The sequence below is a fragment of the Netta rufina genome (assembly GCF_964035555.1).
Source record: "Netta rufina genome assembly, chromosome: 9".
Taxonomy (NCBI): Eukaryota; Metazoa; Chordata; class Aves; order Anseriformes; family Anatidae; genus Netta; species Netta rufina.
In genome coordinates, this window is record NC_140132.1 from 4014091 (window position 1) to 4039027 (window position 24937).

The 24937-nt window shown below is 37.2% G+C and overlaps 1 protein-coding gene across 1 annotated transcript in view; it reads right to left on the minus strand.

Annotated features, from left to right (window-relative positions):
• Positions 1-4335: 4335 nt before the first annotated feature.
• The window catches only part of COL4A3 (collagen type IV alpha 3 chain), a gene marked incomplete at both ends in the record, with an annotated part of 61008 nt that continues 40406 nt past the window's right edge, over positions 4336-24937 (minus strand). Inside the window, 25 exons of the mRNA XM_084292102.1 lie at positions 4336-4420; positions 4681-4853; positions 6360-6474; positions 7459-7636; positions 8296-8508; positions 9097-9195; positions 9499-9618; positions 9746-9817; positions 10755-10827; positions 11208-11338; positions 11915-12100; positions 13102-13152; positions 14149-14247; positions 15243-15323; positions 15617-15743; positions 16743-16882; positions 17475-17564; positions 18512-18610; positions 19744-19878; positions 20452-20541; positions 21627-21794; positions 22261-22374; positions 22514-22664; positions 23909-24006; positions 24519-24623. Of these exons, the coding sequence (XP_084148228.1) occupies positions 4336-4420; positions 4681-4853; positions 6360-6474; positions 7459-7636; positions 8296-8508; positions 9097-9195; positions 9499-9618; positions 9746-9817; positions 10755-10827; positions 11208-11338; positions 11915-12100; positions 13102-13152; positions 14149-14247; positions 15243-15323; positions 15617-15743; positions 16743-16882; positions 17475-17564; positions 18512-18610; positions 19744-19878; positions 20452-20541; positions 21627-21794; positions 22261-22374; positions 22514-22664; positions 23909-24006; positions 24519-24623 (2993 nt within the window). The remainder of the gene's footprint in view (positions 4421-4680; positions 4854-6359; positions 6475-7458; positions 7637-8295; positions 8509-9096; positions 9196-9498; positions 9619-9745; positions 9818-10754; positions 10828-11207; positions 11339-11914; positions 12101-13101; positions 13153-14148; positions 14248-15242; positions 15324-15616; positions 15744-16742; positions 16883-17474; positions 17565-18511; positions 18611-19743; positions 19879-20451; positions 20542-21626; positions 21795-22260; positions 22375-22513; positions 22665-23908; positions 24007-24518; positions 24624-24937) is intronic.

Sequence of the window (24937 nt, forward strand, 5' to 3'; positions counted from 1 at the left end):
ACGTGCTGCCGGCATGTGAGGCGCTCTAATTAGCACCTAGTGAGGTGTTCAGTGCTGGAACGTGTGGCTCAGAGCGCGGTGAGGCTGGAGGAGGCAGCAGGCGCCTCCCGGGCTCCAGCCCCGCCGCTGCGCCTCCCCTGCCCGCAGCGCCGCGCCCGGCTTCCACCCCCACACAGAAAGATAAAATAAAGTTCCACCAAGGCCAGCGACCTGAAATGCAATCTCTTTTTAGATAAAAATAAAAGTGGTATGACGCTGGAAGTTACGTGTTATTTGTCTCCGGATACGTGGTTTAACACCTATCCTTAAAACACAAATCATTGGCCTGAGCAGGTGTTAACAGAAAATCTACATTGGTCCTTGCTTTTACCACTTCTCCCGGTCTTCATACGATTTACAGATTATCAATATGGATTTTGTCTTATAAAAAAGGAAATAAAAATAAAAAGCCTTGAAGCACACTTGAAAAGCAGTCCTGCAGCTGTGACCGTGCCTGTCAACCTGCAGAAGGGCTTAGGCAAGGCCCAGGGTCTTGGGCTGGAGTGAGGGCCCTACCAAGGCCTTCTTCATTGTCCTAGCTGTTCCCTGATGTCCTCACAACCCCTTACCCCATACTGTTGTCAACATCAACCTGCTACCCATGTTCTGTGCTTCTTGAGTCCATTAGAAAATAAGACTAGAACAGGCTCCCTGGGGACATTGTCATGGCACCAAGCCTGTTGGAGTTTAAGAAGCGATTGGACTGTGCACTTAGTCACAGGGTCTGAATTTTGAGTAGACCTGTGTGGAGCCAGGAGTTGGACTCGATGATCCTTATGGGCCCCTTCCAACTCAGGATATTCTAGGATTCTATGAATGTGAGCAGTAGAAGAACATGGCTCAGATGTTCCAGATCAAAACCACTGTGACCAGCCCATCACCATACCCCTTGCAGAAATATGCCTAAGAGGAAAGGTTGGACACGCAGCAATACAGCTGCATATCTACACTAAAATGCTAGACGTCTAATAGCTACACTGAAGTGCTAGACGTCTAGGGTAGTCTACACAGGATAGAGAGAGGTGGTCTTCCTAGGACAAAAGCCATGTCTTTCATTCAGATGACACTAATATACTTAATATTATGCATTGGTATAGGAAAAGATCATTAGCACTGAGAAATTATAAAACAAGCAAACAAAAAAAAACCACCAAAACAAGTGAAATAGTTCTTTTGCGTAGTCAAAATATTTTTATTTGGTTGTATTTAGCAGAAGGTTTCTTTTCCTCCTTTTTCTTTTTTTTTTTTTCTTTTTCTATTGTTTTCTCATTATTTCTGATTTCTTATGCTTCCATTCTTTCAGTACAATATATTAACACTTTGCACCTCTTCAGCACTTTCAGTTAAGGCTCTCAATTTATTTACAGACACAAGTTAAGTAATTCTCACAACAATCATTAACAATAGAGAAATAAAATGATCTGCACCTGCAGTGAGAAATAAAGATAAACTTTTTTTCAAGTTTTTCTTTGATTTTCAGTGTCCAACTTGTATTATGCTAGGCTCGATATATGTCCCTGCAGTTTGGAGTGTTTCATGTTTTGGAAAGAAAGCCCAAGTATGAGCACTCGAAATCTAAAGCTATTTACCGAAGTTTTTCTTGAGTAACTTGTTGAAGGCCACGCGATACGTAAGCAGCAGAATTCAAAACTGGGAGCAAGACATAACTGCCCGTTATCTGGAGAACTGTGTTCAGTTCTGGGACTCCCACCGTAGGAAAGACATGGACCTGTTCAAGTGGGTCCAGAGGTGGGCCACAAAAATGCAGAGGGCTGAAGCACCATTCCTACAAAGTCATACAGATAGGTTTGGGGTTGTTTAGCCCAACTGAAGAGAAGATAAGGCTCCCAGGAGACCTTGCAGTGGCCTTCCAGTACTTAAAGGGGGCCTAAAGGAAGAATGGGGAGGGAGTCTTTATAAAGGAGTGTAGCAAAAAGACAAGGGTTAATGGTTTTAAACTAGAAGAAAGCAACTTTTGATTAGGTATTAGGAAGAAATTCATTACTACAAGGGTGGTGAGGCACTGGAACAGGTTGCCCAGAGAAATTATGGATAACCCATCTCTGGAAGTGTTCAAGGCCAGGCTGGATGGGGCTCTGAGCAACCTGCTCTCGTGGAAGGTGTCCCTACCCATGGCAGGGGGCTTGGAACGAGATGATCTTCAAGGTCACTTCCAACACAAACCAGTCTATGATTCTGTGCTATGAGACATGGCTCTTTGTAACTTACCTTTGACTTTAAGGCCACAATCCATTCCCTTCTCCTCATACATTATCCTCTACTGAATATTTCTAGAAGGCTTCAATGTCAGTTACTTTCTGCATTTTAGTAAGTTTTGCATAAGCATCTCCACAGTCATTAATTGTATACAGTATACAATGCCTTTGTGTGACTGCAGTGAGCTTTAATGAAAAATTAAATCTTAACAAGCAACAGATATAGGTTTTATCTTGCAGTACTTAAATAAACTTCAGAGCTCATGGAAAAATCTACCAAGTGATTGTCTTATAAAAAACACCTCCATCCCCAAATCTTGTTTAAATGGAAGATTGAATATTAATTTGACATTAATACCTTCTTATCAATAGTGCATCTGCATAGAGATTCTTCATAAAAACCTGCAAATTCACAATTATACCTTGCAAACAGAAGTACTGTAATTGTTCAGGCTAACAATACTTTTAAAATATTCATTTAGTTCATGTAGTAAATGGTATCTTCAAGTTACCTCCATCAGAAGATACTGACATGAAACACAGATGAAACCATTTCATAGTTAGGTTAACACTGAAAATTCAAACAGACAAACATAATGCAAGTATTTTAACAGAAACAATATAAAATATCAGTGACTTAAAAAAGATCTAAATGAGAAATCTTGGTTATTTCAATGAATTGCTAGACCCTACATTTAAAATGATAGATTTACAGAACTCTTCAGATGAATTAGGCTTCTTCTCTAACACTAAATACTGGAATTCTGATAATTTGTGCAAGTATTAAAAATATTAACATCTTAAATGTTAACATTACAATTTTAAATAGCCTTGCAAGTGCAATGTTACAAATATTAAAAACAAATCAGAGCTACAATTTTGCATAAGTTATATGAGTAAGTGAAAGTGCTTTTCAAGTATTTATGTTCATTTACAGTTGGATTCTCATGTTAAGTCAGTGCTCAGTGGTACAATTTAAATATCAGTCTTATTTCCATTTTGGATGCATGAATTTAACTGGATGGAATAGAAGAAATTTGAAGAAATGTTTGTGATACATATTTAAAAATGAAATACCATTTCTGATAAATATGTAAATGGAATTTTAATGGAATATTAAAAAAATGAATTACAGATTACCTCCTGGAGGTTGTGGGATAATCTGATAATGCCACAGGAGCTCTTTAACCATACAGTAATTGTAAATTACATCAATTTCTTAAATTATGATACGTTAAATAGTTGCTCTTTAGTAGAGACAAAAACCACATGATCATAATAAAGGCCAAATACTGTCAATTTCTGAGAACTTTAAAAGATCTCATAATCTGTGTCAAAAGCATGGATTCTAAAGAACATTTTCCTACGCTTACAATTAGTTAGAGCTTAGCTGATGTCACCCCGGAGAACAGAGCTAGTGCATGTCAGCTCTCTAGTGTCTATCCAGTGCACAGTTTAGCTCCCTTTCTGGATAGTCAAAATCCATTATTATTGCAATGATACAAAAAAAGACTGCATTCCTGCTTCCCAGCCCAAGTAAGGGTGAGCTAAGTGGGGAAATACTTCTTCATTAGACAAGAAACCCAAACCAAAACAACCCTAAATTAACCAATATGTAATTAAAAGTGCACTGAAAATATTTCCTATCCCACCCTATCTCTCATAAGTGCCAGACTTTTATCTTAAATTATACCTACTTTGAACACTGAACTGTAAGCTGATATTACAGCATTTTGTTTGTCTTGCGGTTTGAAAAGCACATGACACAAGGCAGCATTAATGTCTTTCATTAAAGATCTGGCAACGCCACAGATTTTGTTGTGAAGATGCAGCATAGAGATGACACGGTTCTGGAGGAGACCCTGCAGACTGCCATTACAAGCTTACTTCAACAAAGTGCTTTGTCATTTGCTAAAGACCAAAAGTCAAACTGTTGTCCTACCTCACCACAGTGCTGCACTGGCAATTTACAGTTTTCTTTCCAGATACAGTTGGACTTTAATAAATTATAGCTCTTCAAAGTTAGGCAATTCTTTGTAATAAAAGCAGAGTTTCACGTTCCATCAAGAGAGGCCATTGTTTACACTGGTCTCTTCATGCAGACCTGACAACGACTGATGATGTTTTCTAGTTCTCCTGCTTTCAACGTCTGTGGCAGAGGTTTCCTAAAAGAAACAAACATTACTTTTTTGTTAAAAAACAGGAAAGGGTGATGAAACTTTGCATATGACATTACTGACACTGACATTTAAATTCTTGGCTCGCTGAAGGTCTCTTTGTGCTACAGAATGACCACAAACCTGACAAAGGGGGACATTAATCTGACAGGAGTTAGTAGGGGAGCCCCCGCAGGTAGGGACTTCTCAGCCACCTGCAGCATGGATGCTGGAAACAGGAGTGGGACAGCTAAGAAAGTACAATTTACCTGAACATTCTTTGTGGATTTAGTGATGCCAACCAGAAGCTGTAGGAGTTCGTATAGTAGTTGCATGTGCCCCTGCCATGACACTCTATGAATGGGATGGCTCGAAATTCTTCCAAGCAAGATCCAGGAGATGCCAGCGCTTGGCCAGAAGCTTCAGAGCCAGCACTCGTATACTGTAACCACCAATACATTTTTTTTATGAGAACATGTACATCAGTATTTAGCAATCTGCTAGCAAAAAATAAATCTCTCAAACATACCATATTTTCTGTGCTGTTTCTTGAACAAAACAAAAATCAGCATAGATTGGTTTTGATCAGCCTTATAACGAAGCACAAAAGCCTTATGAAAATTCAAGCACAGTTACGCTATTTCTGAGTTCTTGCAAAGGCCTTTTTCTGCTCTATGAGAAGGCATGAAAATGTAACCAGTTCGAAGACTAGAAAGCAGCTGGCTTCTGTCCATTTGAGGGCTACAGTAACTGAATTACAAGTAGGCCAAATCTCATATTTTGTGGGTGTGTGCACATGTTTGTGTTCATACTTTTTATTGCATTTATTGCTTTTCCAAACACAAACAGCAAAGAATGCATTTTCCATCTCTGATGTTAGTAAATGCTTGTAGAAATAGCTCTAAAATAATTTATGACAGAAGAAATTTCATTAGAAAAATACCATTTTAATTTGCTGATGTTTAAAAAGATAAAGATTTTAGCTCGATGATGAAAAAGAAAAATAAAAAATCTCTCCTTTCCAAGATGTTTATTATTACTTAGGGCCAAATTCCAGGAGAGACAACAAATTTCACATTAGACCTAAAAGAACTTTCCATCAAGCAGAAGAAATGCAGACCTACAAGAGAGGTTTTCGGTTCTTTCATCCTCATTTGCTGGCATTCCTATGGCATGCCACAGGCACGGATAACAAAACTGGAGGGCCACATCCCCTCGTATGGACACACCCTTTTTCCCATACTCAGTTCTCACTTTACAAGCACATTACGAAGTTTCTTCAGTCATATGGCATTGTGGCATCAAAATTGCTGAGGCAGTCCTCTACAGAGAATGTACTGCATCAGTTTTGATTTTAGCTTTGATTTTAGAGTTTGGTCCTAAAAGCTGATTTATAAAAGAACAGCTGGGTAGAGCAGTGGGTAGCGTATTTTTGCATATCTGTGGTCAGGACTGCTTTAATCACCTAGCTCCCCAAACTTGTGCTTCCTAGAGTTCAGTGTAATGCATAAGAGTATGCAGTTATTTTTGACACACTAAAATCCTGTGGTTTTCCTTTCATCTCCCCTTTTCCTTCTGCCACCTATTTTTGCAGACAGATCTGAATAGTTGTTCCTATTTTTGAACAGGCTGCCCAGGGAAGTAGTTCAGTCACCATCCCCGGAGGCATTCAAGACGTGGAGATGTGCTGTTTAGGGACATGGTTTAGTGGTAGATTGACAGTGTTAGATTAATGGTTGGACTTGATCTTAGAGGTCTTTTCCAATCTAAAAGATTCTCTGCTTTTATGCTTTGACATTAAATAAGAGTTAATAGAATTATTGTCTAATTATAGGCAAAGAAAAAATAATTAATAATTGTTAATACACAAATGCACTAAAAGCAGATGAAAATGCCATTGAAAGTGAGAGGAGAGAAAATAAGTATTTCCAAGCTTTTTTATCCTTACCATAACAAAAGAAAAACCCTTCCAGAGAGATATCCAGCCTTCTGGACATGCAGGAACTACAGTTGTTTGGCTGTGAACTGCTATTACCATTGCAGGTCCTTCACAGACAATGCATCTGTAAGAAGTGCACATGCATTCAGTGCAAAGTTGAGGGAAAACATGTAAGCAGACAAAAAAAAATAATAATCTGCTGGGATAGTGATTACCTAATGGCAGGGCTTACTACAGATGTCACCACTTGCACACATTCTCTCTGTTTAATAAGGAGATAAGTACATTGAAGGTAACCTAAATGCCTGCTTTGACGTCTCTACTAAACAAAAACTGGTGAAAGATGGGAATTGATCCCAGAACATTTGACCCTCCTAATACTGCCTTTACCAAAGTAACAAGCTAGATTCTACCTTCTTCAGGTGTTCATTGATTATGTTGCTATGGTTTAGATCAAAGTTCTGTACTTTTATTTGCTAAAATTATTCTTCATTATTTCCAAAATGAAGAAATGATGAAGCTAGATTACAGTAACTGTGTACAGCAGGCTAGAAGGAAGAGTGCAAAGCTTGCCTTCCCATTTTTGATATTGCTACTCTTGGTCTTTTGTACTTTCAGAGCTTTCCCTCTTAAGAGGCTTTTCATCCTTCTTAGCTAACTTAAAGCAACTAGAAAGGCCCACATTTTCACAAGGGTGTTTCATAGCAGAGAACCTTTAGCCCCAATTTACAATATTCTTCATCAGCTACAGTAAATATATTATGTGTAATTGGAAGCAGAATTTAATTTGTACTTTTTATCTAAATATTGAAGCTGTTATGTCACGTTAGCCTGCCTCTTCCATGTATGACAATAGTTTAAAAAAATCTATCGAGCATTGCAATCAGCAATGTGTGCCCTTTTCTCTTGTCAGCTGTGCAGATTAAGCCTGTGGTAATACCTTAACATTTCTTAGGGTATCACTGAATATCTGACATATTCGGGTGAGAAAATCAGGCAATTAAAAGCAGTGCTTGTACTTACTGAGATGGACAGGTCTTGGTCTGTTTGCTGTTCAAAACAAATGCATGGTTTCAGGCCAGAAGAACTGAAGTTCTTATACTCTTACCTGCTTATATGGGGCTCTAGTGCTCTGCCAGAAATCGGTGCCATGTCTACTGGCATTGCTGTCACAGTTGACAGCCAGTATGAATAGTCGTTGCGAGAAGCAAAGCTACAAACATCATTGGTGTTACAGAATAAGAATGGCATGGTGGTAAATCTCTGCAAGCAGCTACCAGCTGTTCCTAAAACACAAAAGAGGAAAACTTGTGACAAATGAGTTTATATACAGCACAGTAAACAGAAGAGACTCATGATGTGATTGTCTACTACAGTAAGAATTGAAAAAAAAAAGATAACTATAAAGAGAGAAGCATCTACACAGTGAAATTATAGGAAAATTATGGCATACATATATATAAATTTGTATTTAAAATATTAGGGCTAAGAATTAGATTTGTTAAAAGTATTATCTTATTGAGTGATATCAGTCCTTGGCGCAGTGGCAGGGAGTCAGCTACCTAAACACAAGCTTCTAATGCCATTTTTGACACTCTATGGCATTTAGTTTGGCCTCTAAAAATAAGATTCTCTCCCAGATACTGTAACATTACTAACAACCCTACATAGATATTGTGGACATTTATGTTAGACATCTATCCATAAGTGACTGAATTCCTCCTGAAAAATGTGTAGGGAGAGCAAAAGGGAATATAAAAGTGCAGGAAGAAAAGATGTCTTTCAAACCATGATTACTGAATTGTCTCAGAGCAGCAGACTGCTCTGTAGACTGATGGTTGAAACCAACGTTCATCTCAGACACAATGCCAGTTTGTTTTCATGGAAACAACTTGGATTATTGCACTCTACTGAAGGTGATACGAATATTTTACTAATACAGTACCAAGGTCTTGTCCATGCGCTCGTTCGTTTCCTTGAACAAAAAGCAGCGAAAAGCCAACATAGATCTGTGATGTCCCTGGTGGACACGAAGGAGTCTTTGTTGTTTGACTATGCCGGGTAAAGATAAAACCTCTTCTTGTTGGACCAGTGATGATAGTACCTGGTGATCCAGGTAACCCCTGTAGACCAGGAAAACCAATCAGTCCAGGTTGTCCTGTGGAGGGGAAGAAAAACATGACTGCAAATATTGTCATTTTGTTTGAGTTCCTACTTTACTTAAATTAGGGGAACAACCTGAAAGTAAATCAAAAATTTGAAACTTCAAAATGGGTAGTATTTGTTGCTAGATATATTAATTCCTTCAGACCTAGCTCAGGCAGCTTTACTATTGCTCCAAAATGATGCAATGTGAGATATTTCAAAGAATCATAGCCATTTTTATGAAAAGAAGTTATAAAGTAAAATCGTTTTTATGGTGATTCACTAAAAATATTCAGTTCCATTTTGATGCCACGTGAAGACACACTGGTACTTAGGGATTTGAATGAATTTTCAAGCAGATATGTAAATGTGATTAATAACAGAGGAGCACAGTCAAGGCACACTTTTGTAAATTATTATTTCAGTTGTGAAAATGCATCTGTTAAAAACTAAGCAACTGCTTGCATGTGTTGATGGCTGTAAAGCTGCTGCAAATGTTACAGAATTTCACTATATACAAAAGGAAGGCTTTAAAGAAATTGGGAATACAGCCAATCTATAGATTCAGTGGTAGCAGTCAGTGATGCCTGCTTTCCTGTACCTCTTTCTCCTGGAAATCCCCGGTCTCCTTTTGGACCAGGCAGTCCTGGTTGACCTGGACGACCAAAGCTTCCTGGTAGACCTTTTACTCCTTTAGGTCCTAAAATGGAATCAAGAAAAAACAGATTAATATAGCAATATTTATTCTAGATATTAGTAACTGCCAATCAATAAAGTTAAAATCCCTCCATGAACGTAGCTGTGTTAGAATAAAAACACCAGCACAAATTTTGTAAATTTTGAGACTGTCTGTAGTGTTACTGTCTCCGTATTTCACATCAAGAAGATGACAAGGAAGTACTGAATGTATTGCAGAAGAATATTATTCTTACAAAGAACACTTATATAAGTGTTCCATCAAGCAAGACACACAAACAACTACAGAAATAAAAATATAAACCACCTTGTAGCCCAGGAATCCCTTGAATTCCTTGATCTCCTGGTGTTCCTGGGACTCCTGGCAGTCCAGGAGGCCCCTTGCTTCCTGGGACAGAGAATATTCTCCCAGAGACTCCAGGTGGACCTAGTAGCAAAAATATAATGAAGAGCCAGATACTTTACATTAAAAAACAAACAAGCAAAATAAAGTAGTAACAAAAAATCAAGATAAGTTAGATGTTATTAGAATGAGAAGAGTTATAACAAGTTACCACGTTGGCCTTTTGGTCCCCTTGGCCCTTCTGCACCTTGTGGTCCAGGGGGTCCTTGATTACCCTTTTCTCCTAAAAAGGGAGATTGAAGACGTGTCTTTCTGGTTTGAAATGTTAAAACAATTGTCAGATGTTCAGAACTTTAAGTGTCTTGCGGTCAGCAGATTAATTTGAAATATGGGTGTGCACTTCTACATAGCTTTTGTTACTCTATAGTTTATAGGCCAAGTGCAGTCAGTTTACAAGAATTTGTTTCGATGTTTATCTCCCTATAGAGCAGTTCAGCTCCCTTCAAACCCCATCAATTATGCGGATGACTGTTAGGAAGGTTGTAAAGTTTTTCAAGTGTTTGAAATCTGATACGCAATTCTTTTTACAGTGTAAAATATAGTTATTCTCACCCAGGTTACTCTCTTGAAAGTTCTGCTGGAAATAAATAAATTAAAAAAATAGAATTTTTATTAAGTCAGGAGATTTGACTATGTGAAGAAATGAGGGCTTTTGCTTAAGGAAATAGAATTTCTGTCTGTGCTGTGACTTTTCAAATTAGAACCACAAACTTAAAGTACACAATTTGCATGGAACTCAATGCACTGGGTTAAACCAGTAATGACAGTTTTGTATCACTGTAAATTATGTAACTGAAAATGAACATACTGGAGCAATGCAAACCTATATCAGATTTAAATCACTAAAAGAAAGTTTCAAAAGCATTTTTAGCCAGATAAAACTAAAATCCACTAAATCCAACTAACCCTTAGGAATATGAAATTTATAAAGCCAATAAATTTTACAAATTGAATGAGAACATAATTGAGTCTATTCTTCTGGCAAGCAGATGACCCAGTGCTTTGTCTTTTAAATGCTCTTGAGTTCTATAACTAACATGTTGCCAAAAATCGCATCTTCTAGTAGTTGTGTGGCACTTCTAATTATCACACCATTACAACACAACATGCAAATGACTGTATTTGGAAAGTAGAAGTGTACATAGTAAATATATGAATACCTTTTACACCTGGAAATCCAAGAAAACCAGGGTCCCCTCTAGCACCAGGATAACCTGGTCGACCTTCTATTCCCTGCAAATCATACAACATCAATAATAAACAAGAAAATAGGCACTCTATGAAGTATACTTCCTTTTTGTTTGGGATATCTAAAGCATTGTGTCCGCAGAAAATGCTGCAACTAAAATTATTTGCTCCATTATGAGCATGTTAGATATAGTCATATTATTGTTAACATTGTTCGGTAATACAAAATGGCCAAGGAAACAACATATCAGAAAGACCCAATAATTTCTTTTTGGTACATTTAAGTCTAACAAAACTATATTTCTGTATCTGTTTTAATATCTTTCCCCAATTATGCATTTATTTGTTTTCCTCTGGGTGTTATTTTCATGGCAAGACTGAAGTTAACAGTTGAGTAAGAAACAAGTAGCATTTCTTTCACTGACTTTTGGACCTGGAGGACCAGTGTCGCCGTTTGGACCTGTTGGCCCTGGTATGCCATCTGCCCCTCTAACACCTTTGTTTCCTTTCATGCTGGGAGTGGGAAGACCAGGCAACCCTTGAAAACCAGGAGCACCTGTATAGAAACAGAATACCTAAAGATCACCGCCAACAGCATTTCACATACATTACATAAAACACAGTACAACATTCAGCAAATCTGTAATGGTACTTCATGTTTACTGTCTCTGCAATTCTAAAGGACATAGATCAATTATAAATCAGCAACAACAACAACAAAAAAAACCACTAATTTTTCTGTAGACTATTAATTTAGTCTGAGAACAGAGCTGAGTTCTTGCAATCCTTAATAGCACTACATTTTTTAATATCTTTCCATTGCACTTATGCTTGGAATAACACCCGATATTTCACTTCTTTAAGCTGGATTTCAGCTGTCCTACAGATTGCAGCAGAGGGCAGCAAAACTGGGTGAACTGAAAAAACTTAGCATTATTTTAATTTACATCATTCTGTACAGACCATCCTGCTGTTTGCAATGATAACATTGCATCAGTTGGTAAAGGCACTACTTGCTCAATTATGAAGATGTCTGGGGAAGAACCCCCTTCAATTTTGAGTTTTAGACAGACTGAATTCAGCTTCCAATTATTGGTATATCTTTTCAGATAAAGAAGTTATAACAACATACCTGGCCTTCCATCTGCACCAGCAAGGCCTCTATTTCCTTTTGGGCCAGTAATTGCCATGCCTGTTGCACCTTGAAATCCAGGTAATCCCATTAAGCCAGGAGGTCCAATGGGTCCTTGATCACCCTGATGACCTTTCACACCTGGTGGCCCAGGAAAACCAGGCAGCCCCATGTCCCCTTTGATTCCTGCAGAGTATAAGTAACATATTTGAGGAGAGCTGTCATGATGGTGAGATGCTATGATAGCTTTTAGAAACAGGACTACACAGAGTACATGTGTCTACTCTAACACAAAGGTGGAATGCAGCCTTTGTTTTTAGCATGGCTAAATCCCCAAAGCCACCTTGCTAACTCTAAAGCAAAATGGTTGTGAGAAGACGTGACTCACTGCAAGGAAGTGTACACACCACTTTTAAAACTCCAGAGTTTGCTCATACAATGGAAGAAACTTGAAAGAAGGGCATAAAGAACAGAGCTGGGGATATTGCTTGATGCTACAGTCAAGAAATGCTAGTCTGAACATCAGAACTGGCAAATCCTATTAAACTAAATTCCAGATAAAAGCATCAGTATGAGTACAAGAAAATAAGAGACTATTCCAAATGGATTTTTTTAAGGTCAGTCTTAAGAGCACAGGGCCAAAATATGGAGGGAGAATTATTATTAATTTTTCTTTTTTAAGTAAAGCAGATCAATGGATTTGTATCAGTACTGTAAGTACAATGTGAAACCTAAAATACGGGAAGAGTGCCTCCTCTCCCCCCCAAGTCAACCATTCTCCTGCATCAACAAAAAAGAGGAAGTGAAGTAAATTAAAATACACCATCATAGCTTTCCTACGGACTATGCTTGGTGTTCAGCAACATCATCTGTTTTCATAAAAACATACACTGTTAATCAAATATGTATTAAAGTTTCAAAAGCTCTATAATCTGTATATTGCCTTCGCAAAACCACAGAAGTTAGTTCCTTTATTTTCCTTTTACAATAGTCTTAACTTTGCAAGCACAAGTTCTTGATATTTAACATATAATCCAAATAATTGATCATAAGCACAGAATGACTTTTTATTTCCTCTGACACTAAGTGCCAATTTAAATAGCCAAAAGCAGGAGGTGTTTTAAAGATGCAATTAATGATTCTGGTATTTAAAAACAAGGCTTCTGCTTTCTGAAAAGACAACTTACCTCTACGACCAGGAACACCTCGAAGGCCAGGGATACCTCTCCCTGGTGCCCCTACAAAATGTTAGGTCATATTATACTCAATAGTCCTGAAAAATTGCTAGAAAACATCATAGTTATCTAATATTTCACACATTTCTTCAAAATTCATAGTTATCTAATAATTCACACATTTCTTCAAAATTCACTAATATTCTTCAAAATAACAATGGTTATTTTCCATTGGTTCTATCCAGAAATACGAATTATATTTGTAAGTTTTCCTTTAAAGTGGGAACTCTTATTTACCAGTTGTATTTGAGGTACAACCTATAATAATAATTTTTTTTTGTTGTTTTTTTTCTAGAGGAAAAAAGCAGAATAAAAATCTGTATTCCTGTTACTAAGAAAAATAAGAGAAAAACCATATATACCTATAATTTCAACAATGATTACTCAAAACTTAATATAGAAAGACTTATTAAATACTATAAATGCTTTTCCAGTATATTTTTTGTAAATACTAATATACAAAAACATTCTCATTGTAAAATATGAAAACATTTTGTCAGAATTCAGCAGAGGACTGTATGCACGGATACTGATGACATCAGGAGTGATATTTAAGTGAAAGATTTTACAACTCAAAGGCCAGGTCATGTAAACATTCACAGTTCATGTGAGTAAACACTGATTTGTTTCATCCTATTTCCACATAAGAGCTGAGACTTCTTTAAAAAGATTTTGGTTCTCTTAATTATTTTGAGATGGAACACAGAAGAACCACACGATACTTATGCTCTCACAGACATTAATATTTTAAGGGGAAATTAGGACAAATCATACGCATAACAGAGGAGTGACATACATTTGTGTTGTTAACAGCATGTATGATTATGTAGAAAAACAGTGAATTATGTGCAATTTAAAAGCCTTCTACTTATTAACACATCTTTGGATCCACAAAAGCTCCTTATTAATACTTCCCAAAAAATCCTTATCAGTTCAGCTAGGGAAAAAAAAAAAAAAAAGTAATTTTAAAACAGAATGAAAATATTTCACAGTTGTTACCTGGTTCTCCCTTTACTCCTGGGGGACCAGGCATACCACCCCGACCCTGATTGCCTCTTTCACCAGCAAGTCCATTTTCTCCAGGGTATCCAACAGCACCTGTGAATTATAAAGGACCACAGTATAATTTTCATTTTTTTTATTTTACACAAAGAGAGAAGATATGAATCCCCTTTTTAAAGATATTATTAGTGCAAGTGCAGCTACTTCAATGATAGAAGCAACTATCTTGGTACATAAGCATTTGTAAAGAGCAGAATATAATTATTGAGTCCCCTGACCTTCAAGAAACTTAGCACTCCCACTATTTCCACAGGCATTAACTTCCTGCCTTTCAAAGCCATTTTAGGACTCTGCCTTTGATTTAATCCATGCTGGTGGGAATCTATACAGGTAGTATGGTTCCTCTCCATAAAAATTCAACTTTCCTGTAAACAGGGAGTAGATTCTGATCTTTTCTAACTCTCGTGCTACGTCTATGTAAGTTCGCTAATATGATCCACAGAACCGCAATGTAATTTATACAAGGATCTGCATAAGAGAACATTCAATACGCTTTTTGAAGATAACGACTGTCACCAACATTAATGTAGTCTCCATATTGTTGCTGCATATCGACACAATCCCCCTAATGTGTTTTTTTTTTTTTTTTAATGGTTTAATCTTTTATTTTGTGAAAGAAATGACTGCAACTCTGCCTTTCCCCTCTTTCACCTTTAATTTATTCTTCCTCCTTGTATAGCTACATCTTAGGTTATTATTCTCTTCTAGGAGGTAAAACAAGCCATTCCTACGATATATGTGGATATTTCATCTTGAGAACTCTGAATTGAAAAAAAGAAGAGCAGTAAGTTCTACAATAGTGAAACAAAATTAAAATTTCTTGCCTCAGCTGAATTGGTAACATTGAGAACAGGCTGTTAAAGACTTTAGCTGGAACTGGAGAAGGTAAATAGAGCCTCCTACCAACATAAACAGAGACTGCAACTATATCAGGTAAATTCTAAAAAGCTCGGAAGAATATCAACTGCCTCATCACAGAGAAAATAACGAGCCAGAGGGCAGTGATTTGGGAGAGATGCTATATACCATACCAGGAGGGCCTATAATGCCCTGTTGTCCTGGGCGACCCTGCTGTCCTTTAACACCAACATCTCCAGGAGGTCCAGGTTTCCCTGTAAGAAGAAAGAATTTGGGGGAGGAAAGCTGGCATTATCACTTGCAATTCAGTTCAGCACTAGGCCCAGGCACAGTCTGAAAACCCTGCTATTGTTTCTACTTCAGCCAGCTGGGACAGATCTCTAGCTAAAATAAGCCAGCCTGGCTGTGCTGACTAAAAAGGAGCTGTTTACATTTACAACATTTTAATGTAAATGTGCCACCCCACAGGCACCCTGCATAGTATTGAGAAATTCTCTTCTTCTGGAAGCACATCAGCATCTCAACACTCCTCCAAAGCAAAACATACCTGGGATTCCTGCAACTCCTGTTTCCCCTCTGATCCCATGTGGCCCTGGTACTCCTCTATGTCCTGGCTGACCTTGGGACCCTTTTTCTCCTTTGCTGCCCAGAAGTCCAGGAGCACCTGAATCTCCCTAAGAAACAGCAGTTGCACACAAACAGGTAAAGAATCACATTGTATTAAATACATTACATGCATATGAACAATAGAAAAATATATAACTTTAATGTTTAAGTTTAATCATGGTTCATTATGATTTTCAGATAAAAATCAAAGAAGACTAATATGAAGTCTAATATGAAGTCTTCTCATAACAGCACTGATCCTTTAGACATAGCTAACAAGCAATGTCTATCTTTAATCTGTGCAAACCAAGTTCAGTCTTAAAGTATTTTCATAGACTTTTCTCCAATTTTATTCTAATAACTCCTCTTTTGAACCAAAAATACATTCCTTACATAATACACAGCTATACAAAATAGCAAAACATATATTTAATTGAATTCCTACAAATTTGCTCAACAGCAATCCCTTTTTGGATACGCAGCTAATAAAGAAACTAACGGATAATTTGGACAAATTACAGGAGTTACAGTACAGTTTACAGCCAGCAACATATTTTAAATTATCTCATATGTAAAGATTCACAGTTGTTCAACAACCAGGATATGTGGAGTAAAATTTTCTAACTTACTTTTTATATTATATATTCCTAAAACAAAAATGCTATTAATAGACTTTCAAAAACCAACAGAAAAATTTTAGATCACACCACTTTACTACTAGGATAATTTTTCTGAAATTCTTGATATACAAATATTTCTACTATTGACTTTTTAGATACAAATCATTGTTCCTAGCAAGTAAGTAACTTTTACAGAAACAATGCTATTTCCAAGCCACTCCATTTTTACAAATAAGAAATTCTTGCATTGCAAGAAAAATGAAATGCAATGAACTCAACATGTTCTCCTAAATACTGACGTAATGGGATTTCCATATGTATCATCACTAAGATATTATCTACCAATCTCCTGAAAACTCTGCAACTCTTGCTTACATGTTATTCTGTTTCTGTTGCCAAAGGCTCTGCTTATTGTTTAATATGACAATGTTTCCATGGCCTTTATACCTTTGGACCAGGTTCTCCTGGGGGCCCAGGAGATGGGTGCCCAGGGTCTCCTTTTTCACCTGGAAAGCCACCATAGCCTGTTGGACCAGGGTCACCTGATGGTCCTGGAAAGCCTGGAGATCCTTTCTGTCCTTTTGAACCTGGAGAAACACAGATAGCAATAGCATTCTTAAAAGCATCATCATCAAATATTATATCTCTTACTTTGTTAACTACTGCTTGTATTTTCATATTCACTTTTTCCATCAGAGATAGAATAATTTTTGTGCATTCAGTGATTTTTACTCTAAACACATTCAAACTAGGTTCTTATAAGTATCCGTATATAAATTAATTATATGCAATTTATTACCTGTAATTTCAATAGTCAAAGCTTACAAAAATAAAGACCCATGATCACTGGGCAGACATTTGGTTACAAAGTCAGATAGAGCCACTATATGTCACCACATCCTAACTAATTAACACCCTGAAATTGGTATTCGGAAAGTTACTATAAGCTATATACTGAGATGGCCAGCTGCAATACATTGGTAATGTCATGCTCCAAAACTAGACAGAGGGAGAACTCCATTCTGCAATTCAAGCAAATGGTGGGGTGATGAGAAGTTTACAGGCACTGCAGAGAATAAATCCCAGTCTGAGTTAAGTATTGTGTAGTGTGCTTACAGAAACAGCTCAGACCTGTGTAAAGGCTCTACCAATTTGCAACATAACTTGAGAGAAAATAACCTGGAATTCCCATGTTCCCTTTGTCTCCTGGTGCACCTGGGAATCCTTGTCCTCCAGGAATACCTGGAAGACCCATAAATCCTTTGGCACCTGCAAGATGAAGAAATGAGCGTCATCTTCACATGTCCAGTTTAGACACTGGTTGGCTGGCAGAGTTGTGATGAATACAGAATCCTCTCTCTCACACACTGCCATGGTACTTTTTGATTTTATAAATCAACAAACAGTGGAGCATAATTCTTCCTCTTGCTCTAGAAGCACATAGAATTATCATTACTGTTGTCAGGAAATCAAGTTAAAAAACAAGTATCTTCTGTATGTATCAAAATATAGCATACAGAGAAGTAAAGATGTTTTAATTAATCTGAAAAAATTTTCGTTTTCTCACTCAAGATCAGCATGTATCATTATGTATGTGGGCATAGTGATGGCAGAGCAAAACCTTGTGAAATGGCTTAGGTAGGTCTATAATTACATTGGTTCTTTTTAAGACTACTTTTAACTGAAGACCTGTTAACTTCCAAAATATAAGCCAAATATGAAGGCCTTCAATAGGGAAATAGAATCAATCTTAAATACAAAAAGCTTCTGAAATATTTTGTGCACACCTATGGTAAACTTAGAATTCCTGCTGCTTCTTTATGATATTAGGAATCAAACTTCTCTTAAATTTTATAAATACCAAGTTTTATTCATTGGCCTCACCAGCTTTTAGATTTTAAGGTTATTATTATTTTATATTATTTAAAGTTATTATTATTTTATATTATTTACAGTTAATATTATTTTCTATGTATCACCTCACATAATCATCCACATTTGGAAAGAAATAAAGAATCATTTAGTTGTAGCTAGTATGACTTTGAAATAGCAGCTTTTGAAATTGCTCCATTTCAGAATTCTCAGAGGAGCTTCAGAGTTAATACAGAAAATAGAGTGCTGCTGCTAGAGCTAAGTTTATGTGCTAGTGTTGAGGTAACACTATCCTTGCTCTCCATTCTGTGATAACAGTAATTTTCAACATACATACTCCATACCTGGTATACCAGGTACTCCTTCAGATCCAGCAAGACCTGGGGGACCTTGTACACCTGCATCTCCTTTTTCTCCTCTTAGACCCATGCTTCCTTGGACTCCTAAAACAATTTCATTAAACAAACACACACACAACAGCATTTTAGAAGATAAGTTTATATAAAGTTTAACATTTTATAAGTCTTAAAACTAATGAAGCCAAAGTGGAGCACAGGACTTTTGCTTTGCAAGAAACACAAGCATGACAAAAGCTCATGGTTAATGAATTCTGTATTTCCTATATGGAGATGAAAGGAAATTTCTGAAACCTACCACACAAAATGTCTACACAAAAAGCCAGATAGCATTAAATATGTGCAACTTGTATACAGAGAGTCTATATTAATATTACACATAAAATAATAATTCTGGCAGTCAAATATTTCTAAGCAGACTTCATTTCTTTGAAATCCAGCATCCAGTTGGTAAGCACAACCATTTCTGTGCTCATGGACTACTAAATCATAGAATCATTTAGGTTGAAAAAGGCCTCTAAATTATCAATTTTAACTTAGCACTGCCAAGTCTACCATTAAACCATGTCCCTAGGCGCCACATCCACATACCTTCTGAATACCTCCATGGATGGTGACTTAACGACTTTGCTGGGCAACCTGTTCCAATGCCTCACAACTTTTTCAGTGAAGAAAATTTTTCCTAATATCCAACCTAAACCTCTCCTAGCACAACTTGAGGCCATTTCCTCTTGTCCTATTTCTTGGTGCCTGGTAGAAGAGATTGATCCCAACCCCACTACAGCCTCCTTTGAGGTAGCTGTAGAAAGTGATAAGGTCTCCCCTGAGCCTCCTTTTCTTCAGGTTGAATAACCCCAGTTCCAATTAGGTACAAAGCTGGCCATAGCCATGAGGTGCAGTAAGGAAGGTGGGTGAAGTGTGTAGAAACGTGATTATATAAGATGCATATATAAACTTATTACCTGTGACACTTTATTACTAATTTGACATTACAATGAAAGCAGTTTTAAGGAATATGGACTTGTTAAAATGGTAATAAATGTTTGGTGTAACGTCCAACTACTCCATAAAAGGCATTTATGGTGTTTGGCAAAAATTATTTCAAAGCCATGTGAATACTTTAAGTAGTTAAGCCAGTTTCTTCCATTTGTTAGAGCCCACTGGAACTGCCACACAGATAACTCTACCTGGTTTTGAATGACAGAAAAATGAATAGGTACCTTTTGGGCCTTGCTCTCCTTTATTTCCAATGCCAACCAAGGTTTCAGAAGGTCCAGGAAAACCTTTATCACCTTGTTCACCTTTTGCTCCAAGAAACCCCTTTCTTCCTTTTAGCCCTGGGAAGCCAAAAGAACCTGCAAGAAAACACAATGACATTTTCTGAAGTAGCATGTCTAGGCACGTAAGGGAAGCAATTGAACTCCATCTCTAAGGTCAACAACATCTGTAAGTACACATGCCAAATCAACAACTTAAGCCAGCTTCTTGATTACTCAAAACATCAATAAACGTTTATGACCATGGATTATTATGAGAAATAGTTATGGTATCTTGGCATGAATATAAATATAATCTTATAGCTGTTAAACAGATATAATATGTTGAATATGAATGAGACAAAAAAAAAAAGGGGGGGGGGGGCAAAAAGCTCTCTTCTTTATTTAGAAAATCTCCAAACATTTTCACACATACCTGTGAAATGGAAAAGGTGGCAACTCAATACTGCTAAAAGAAAATGTAATTCAGCCTGTAGACTGCACAGGTACAGAAGTCAAATATTTACCAAAGCACAAAGAAGTTCTGGTCATTAATTGACCAGCACATACTCAGGAGTGATAACATACATCAAGATTGATCACAAGTCTTCTTTAGCATGACAGTTTTTATATTCTTAAGGAATAACAAAAACAGATACTATAGTCACTTACCCCTGACACCTGGGTTGCCTGGACTTCCAATCATGCCTGGGGGTCCAGGAATTCCTAACGGGCCCATTATACCTGGCTCTCCCCTAGGGCCTGTGGAAAGGAAGCAATAGGAACTTATTTAATCAGTGAAACATCAGAAAGGCATGCATGTAGCTGTCAGATAGTTAATCAATTCTTTTAATATTTTCTCCATTTTTATAACGTCATAGAAGCAAGTTTTCCAGCTTTTAACTACATGAACAGCACTTACATACAGATTAATGTGGGTAGTTTGAGGGGTTACTAACAGCTGCAACAGCTTCAATCAATGAATGAAACAATTAAGAGTGATTAATGTATCTGAGATAGCCATCCTAGGCTGGGAGACCCATATCCGTCACAAGATGTATGGGAAAGACATTCCTTTCTGGCTCAGGAGCTGGAGGCCAGCTGGGACATGACAGCTCATCTCAAATGGCATTAGAAGCCTAGGTTTGGCCTACAACTTCATCTTTAGTTTTACAGGTTGTATATATAAAAAGGTATCTAGCATCTCCTTGCAACAGGATAATACAGGATTTGAGAATAATGAAAAATCTTTTTTAGAGATAAGCAGCATTACATACCCAATTTTTTGTGTTCTACAAATCAAGTTTGAACACATTTCTAAAAGAAAAAAAAACAAACCTATGGGGATTACTTACTTAAGTAAAGTCAGCTCTGGTTAACATGACGGAGTCTGATCTGAGTCACAACTCTCATAGACTCAAGGTCTTGTTGTTGGTTTTTTTTTTTTTGTTTTTTTTTTTGGCATTAACAACCCATCTGTTTCAAAAGGGATGCCAAGTAAGATCCTACCTTACACTTTCATTATGCTGGGAAGCAGCTTTGAACTAGTTAGTGTCCTGTTGCAAGAATGTTGCAGTACAGAAAACAATGGGAAGTAGTTTCCTATTTAAGCGGAGTGCTGTAGAATATTCAATACTGTGTCATCATAGCTTCAAGATATGCTAGTCATTCAGGGAATGACGACTGACTTGTTTTCCATATAGATCATATAAATGTATATATGAAAGCTGCTAATGGAAAAATATTTCTGCATCCTCAATTTACAGTCGATGGCATGTTAGCATGACTACTTTTTGTAGAGACTGACTAATTTTCTATGTCAAAACAGGTATCTGGGGAATCCTTACCTGGCACACCATCGATTCCTGGTCTTCCAGACTGTCCCTTGAAACCAGGTAATCCTGCATTTCCCTGAAGACCAATTAAGCCAGGTTCCCCCGGTTTTCCATAGATTCCTGGGATACCCAAGCCAGGAGGACCAAGTTTTCCTTTTGAACCTAATGAACCTCTTCCTCCTAACAAAAATGCATGACAGTATATGTAGGATACTTCTTGCTGGAAACCTTCATCTCTGTCTTGCCGTCATGAGTATCAAGCTCTTCTTGAGCTTGTTTGAGGGCTATACAGTAAATCTATACAAGACAATATACACATTAAGGAGATCTTGAAGAGATTTAAAAGAAAAAAAAAGACAGTAGAGACAAAAATAAAACAAAACAAACACCCCACCAATTCTGCTTTCATCCTCCAAACACTCTTGAGTATGCATTTTCATTCCCCCACAGGATGAAAAAATCTTAATCCATTTTAATTAGTACGTGTTTTCCTCCAATCCATTGACAATGCATCTTTTAAATGTGATGTTGCATAGTAACCTATAACCAATATCCATAAACAACTTCACGTCCCTCATGATATTTGAAGGCATAAATATAACCCAGTCACCCAGCCAAATGGCACATTTGATTTGGAAGGTCCTACCTGGTGGGCCTGTAGCTCCCTGGCCACCTGGCAAACCTGGACGGCCAGTAAGACACTCAGCAGGTTTCCCTGGAAAACCTGGATCCCCTGGAATTCCAGGTGAGCCAGGATCTCCTAAAAGAAAGGAGATTGGTTTCATAATGATTTAGATAGCAGTTTGAGGCTTTGAGTGAGCATTGTTTGACTTGGTTTTCCTTTCCTTAACACAGGAAGGTAACTTGCTGTGTATCTTGTGCTTGTTTGACCACAGTACCTCTTAGGCCATCATCACCATCATGTCCAGCACGTCCTGGTAGGCCTGGAAGTCCTGGAAATCCTGTATCACCTTTTGGGCCAGGAATGCCACGACCTCCTGGTGAACCAAGTCTGCCTGGCTCTCCATGAATAATCATGCCTGGGTCCCCCTGCAACACAGAGATGTAAACAACACACTTGTACTACGTTTTGCAAGTCTGTCAAAATATTCTTTCCTCCCCACAATCAACTAGCTTCTTTAATTAGGATTATCACCTCCATTCCCTGGGGATCTTTCACATTTGTAATGCCTGTAGTTCAGTAGATCACTGGATGTTCCTTATTGACCACCTGCAGGTTCCACGCCAGAAGATTAATTTGTCTAAACAGCTTTTGAACTGTCTCATTGCTCTAAGAAATTGTTCTTGAGCATTACGAGACATCTCTCTCTCTTTGGCTGTTACTGCATTATGATGCTTGCTGTAACTATGTAAGGTGTTGGACCTGTATGTAAAAGTTTGTGTAAATACAATTTTTCCTTTATTTTACAAGGTAGTTATATTTTCATCATAATATTTATTGAAATAATCAAAGCCAGCACCCAGATATGTCTCAGAAAACTTAGTTACTGCATTTTTACCCCTGTCATTCTTCTGAACATTGTTTTCTATGAAGACTGTTTTTACGATAAATATCTGAAGTCTATTCCCTGAAAGGAAAAGTTGAAATGTTTTTTCTTATTGGCTGACCAAACTGCTTGTTGTTTTGGGTACTAGAGTTTTGAATATGAGCAAATCAATATGTTCTTAAAACAGGCCAGTAGAGCTGAGATTATACCAGTCATTGATTATATATTTGGATCAGAAAGGTCACTCCAAATCCAGCTGTTCTGTGGTTTCAAGCACAGAGTAAGTAATAATTAAACAAAACAAAAATCCCCATACTTTATCATATCAGAAAAACACATAAAAGAATGACATATGGGCATAAAAACAAAAAGTAATGCCACCTTTTCAAAACAGTTAAGTGTTATTATTTTGTTCACATTTGGATCCTAATTACAGAGTAGTCAAGAGTCCTACCTTTATATATTTCATCAGTAATTCCTGAATAGCCATCTCTTCAGAAACTGTGGCTTTAATTTTTTGCTGTAAGCAATGCAATAGTTTTCTTATGCTCTGAAAATTGAAGTATCAAAACATCCCAACAATTTGGGGGTTCTGAAATCCTGTATCTCTAGTTAAAATTTGACTTGACAACTTCTTTCATAAAATATTTCATTTTATAGTTTGTGCATCACTTGTTAGCAAATACAGGAACTCTTATTTTCCATGCACTTATTAATTTATTTGCTTAATGTCACAGTTAATGAATGGGACCTATGGAAAAGTCTGTGCTGTATTTCCAGTCAAACCTTTTCTCCTGGTTGTCCCAGATTTCCAGCTCGTCCTGGCTCTCCAATTTTTCCTTCACAACCTGGTGATCCTCTGCCTCCAGTAAGTCCCTTATCTCCTGCAAAAGGAATTATATGTCAGTATAAAAATACCCATTATTTTAGAAAGTGGTATTTGTATGGCTGTGGTTATGGACTTCTGCCCTATTGTAGGTTACAAGAGCTGAAAACAAAATCCTGATACATTTGACACATTGCATTTTCCCTCAACACTCATTGTAACACTGCTCAGTTATGTGCTTCAAAAACATCCTGCATTAAGTAACCAATTTGGAGTGAACCTATTCTGATGCCAGTTCCTCACTCTTCTCTTCAAAAAACTACATTGTAGTAGTCTTAGTATTCTATTTCTCTCAAATACTTCAAAATATTTCAAAAACAAAATCACAAAACCCCCTCAAAGGCAGTAAATTACACGAGAGCTAAAAACCATCTGATTAATGCTCATTCTTTTTTTTTTTTTTTAAAGATGAATGTTGTCAATCCAGATTTAAAAAAAAAAAAAAAAAAAGTAGAAGTTTTTTTTTTTAAAAAAAAAAAAAAAAAAAGAATATCAAAAAGTGTATTTTACCTTTTGGACCTGGGTTTCCAGGAAACCCAAGCCCTGGAAAGCCTGTGTCACCTGTTGGCCCTGGATGTCCTGGATCACCTGGCTGACCATTTGTTCCGACCCTTCCTGTTCAAAGAAAGTAAGTAAATTGCAGTCTGTTTTACCACACAACACGTGATGACAGGGTGTTTTCCAGCTTATCATTATTAATTAGGACATGAGTGTAGATGGTATCATTAGAACTTAGACACTATTTTTCCTTCACAGTAGTTAAAATGCTAATTGTGATCTCTGCGTTCTCAGTATCAAAGCGTGCACGAGTCTGTTAAGTCTTTATGCAATCTGCGCTTGATATGAAATCCTTCATAGAGTTCTCCCAAAATAACCCAACAGTTTTATCTGGCCAGAGATGGTAGATAAATCCCAATCAGGTCATCTCT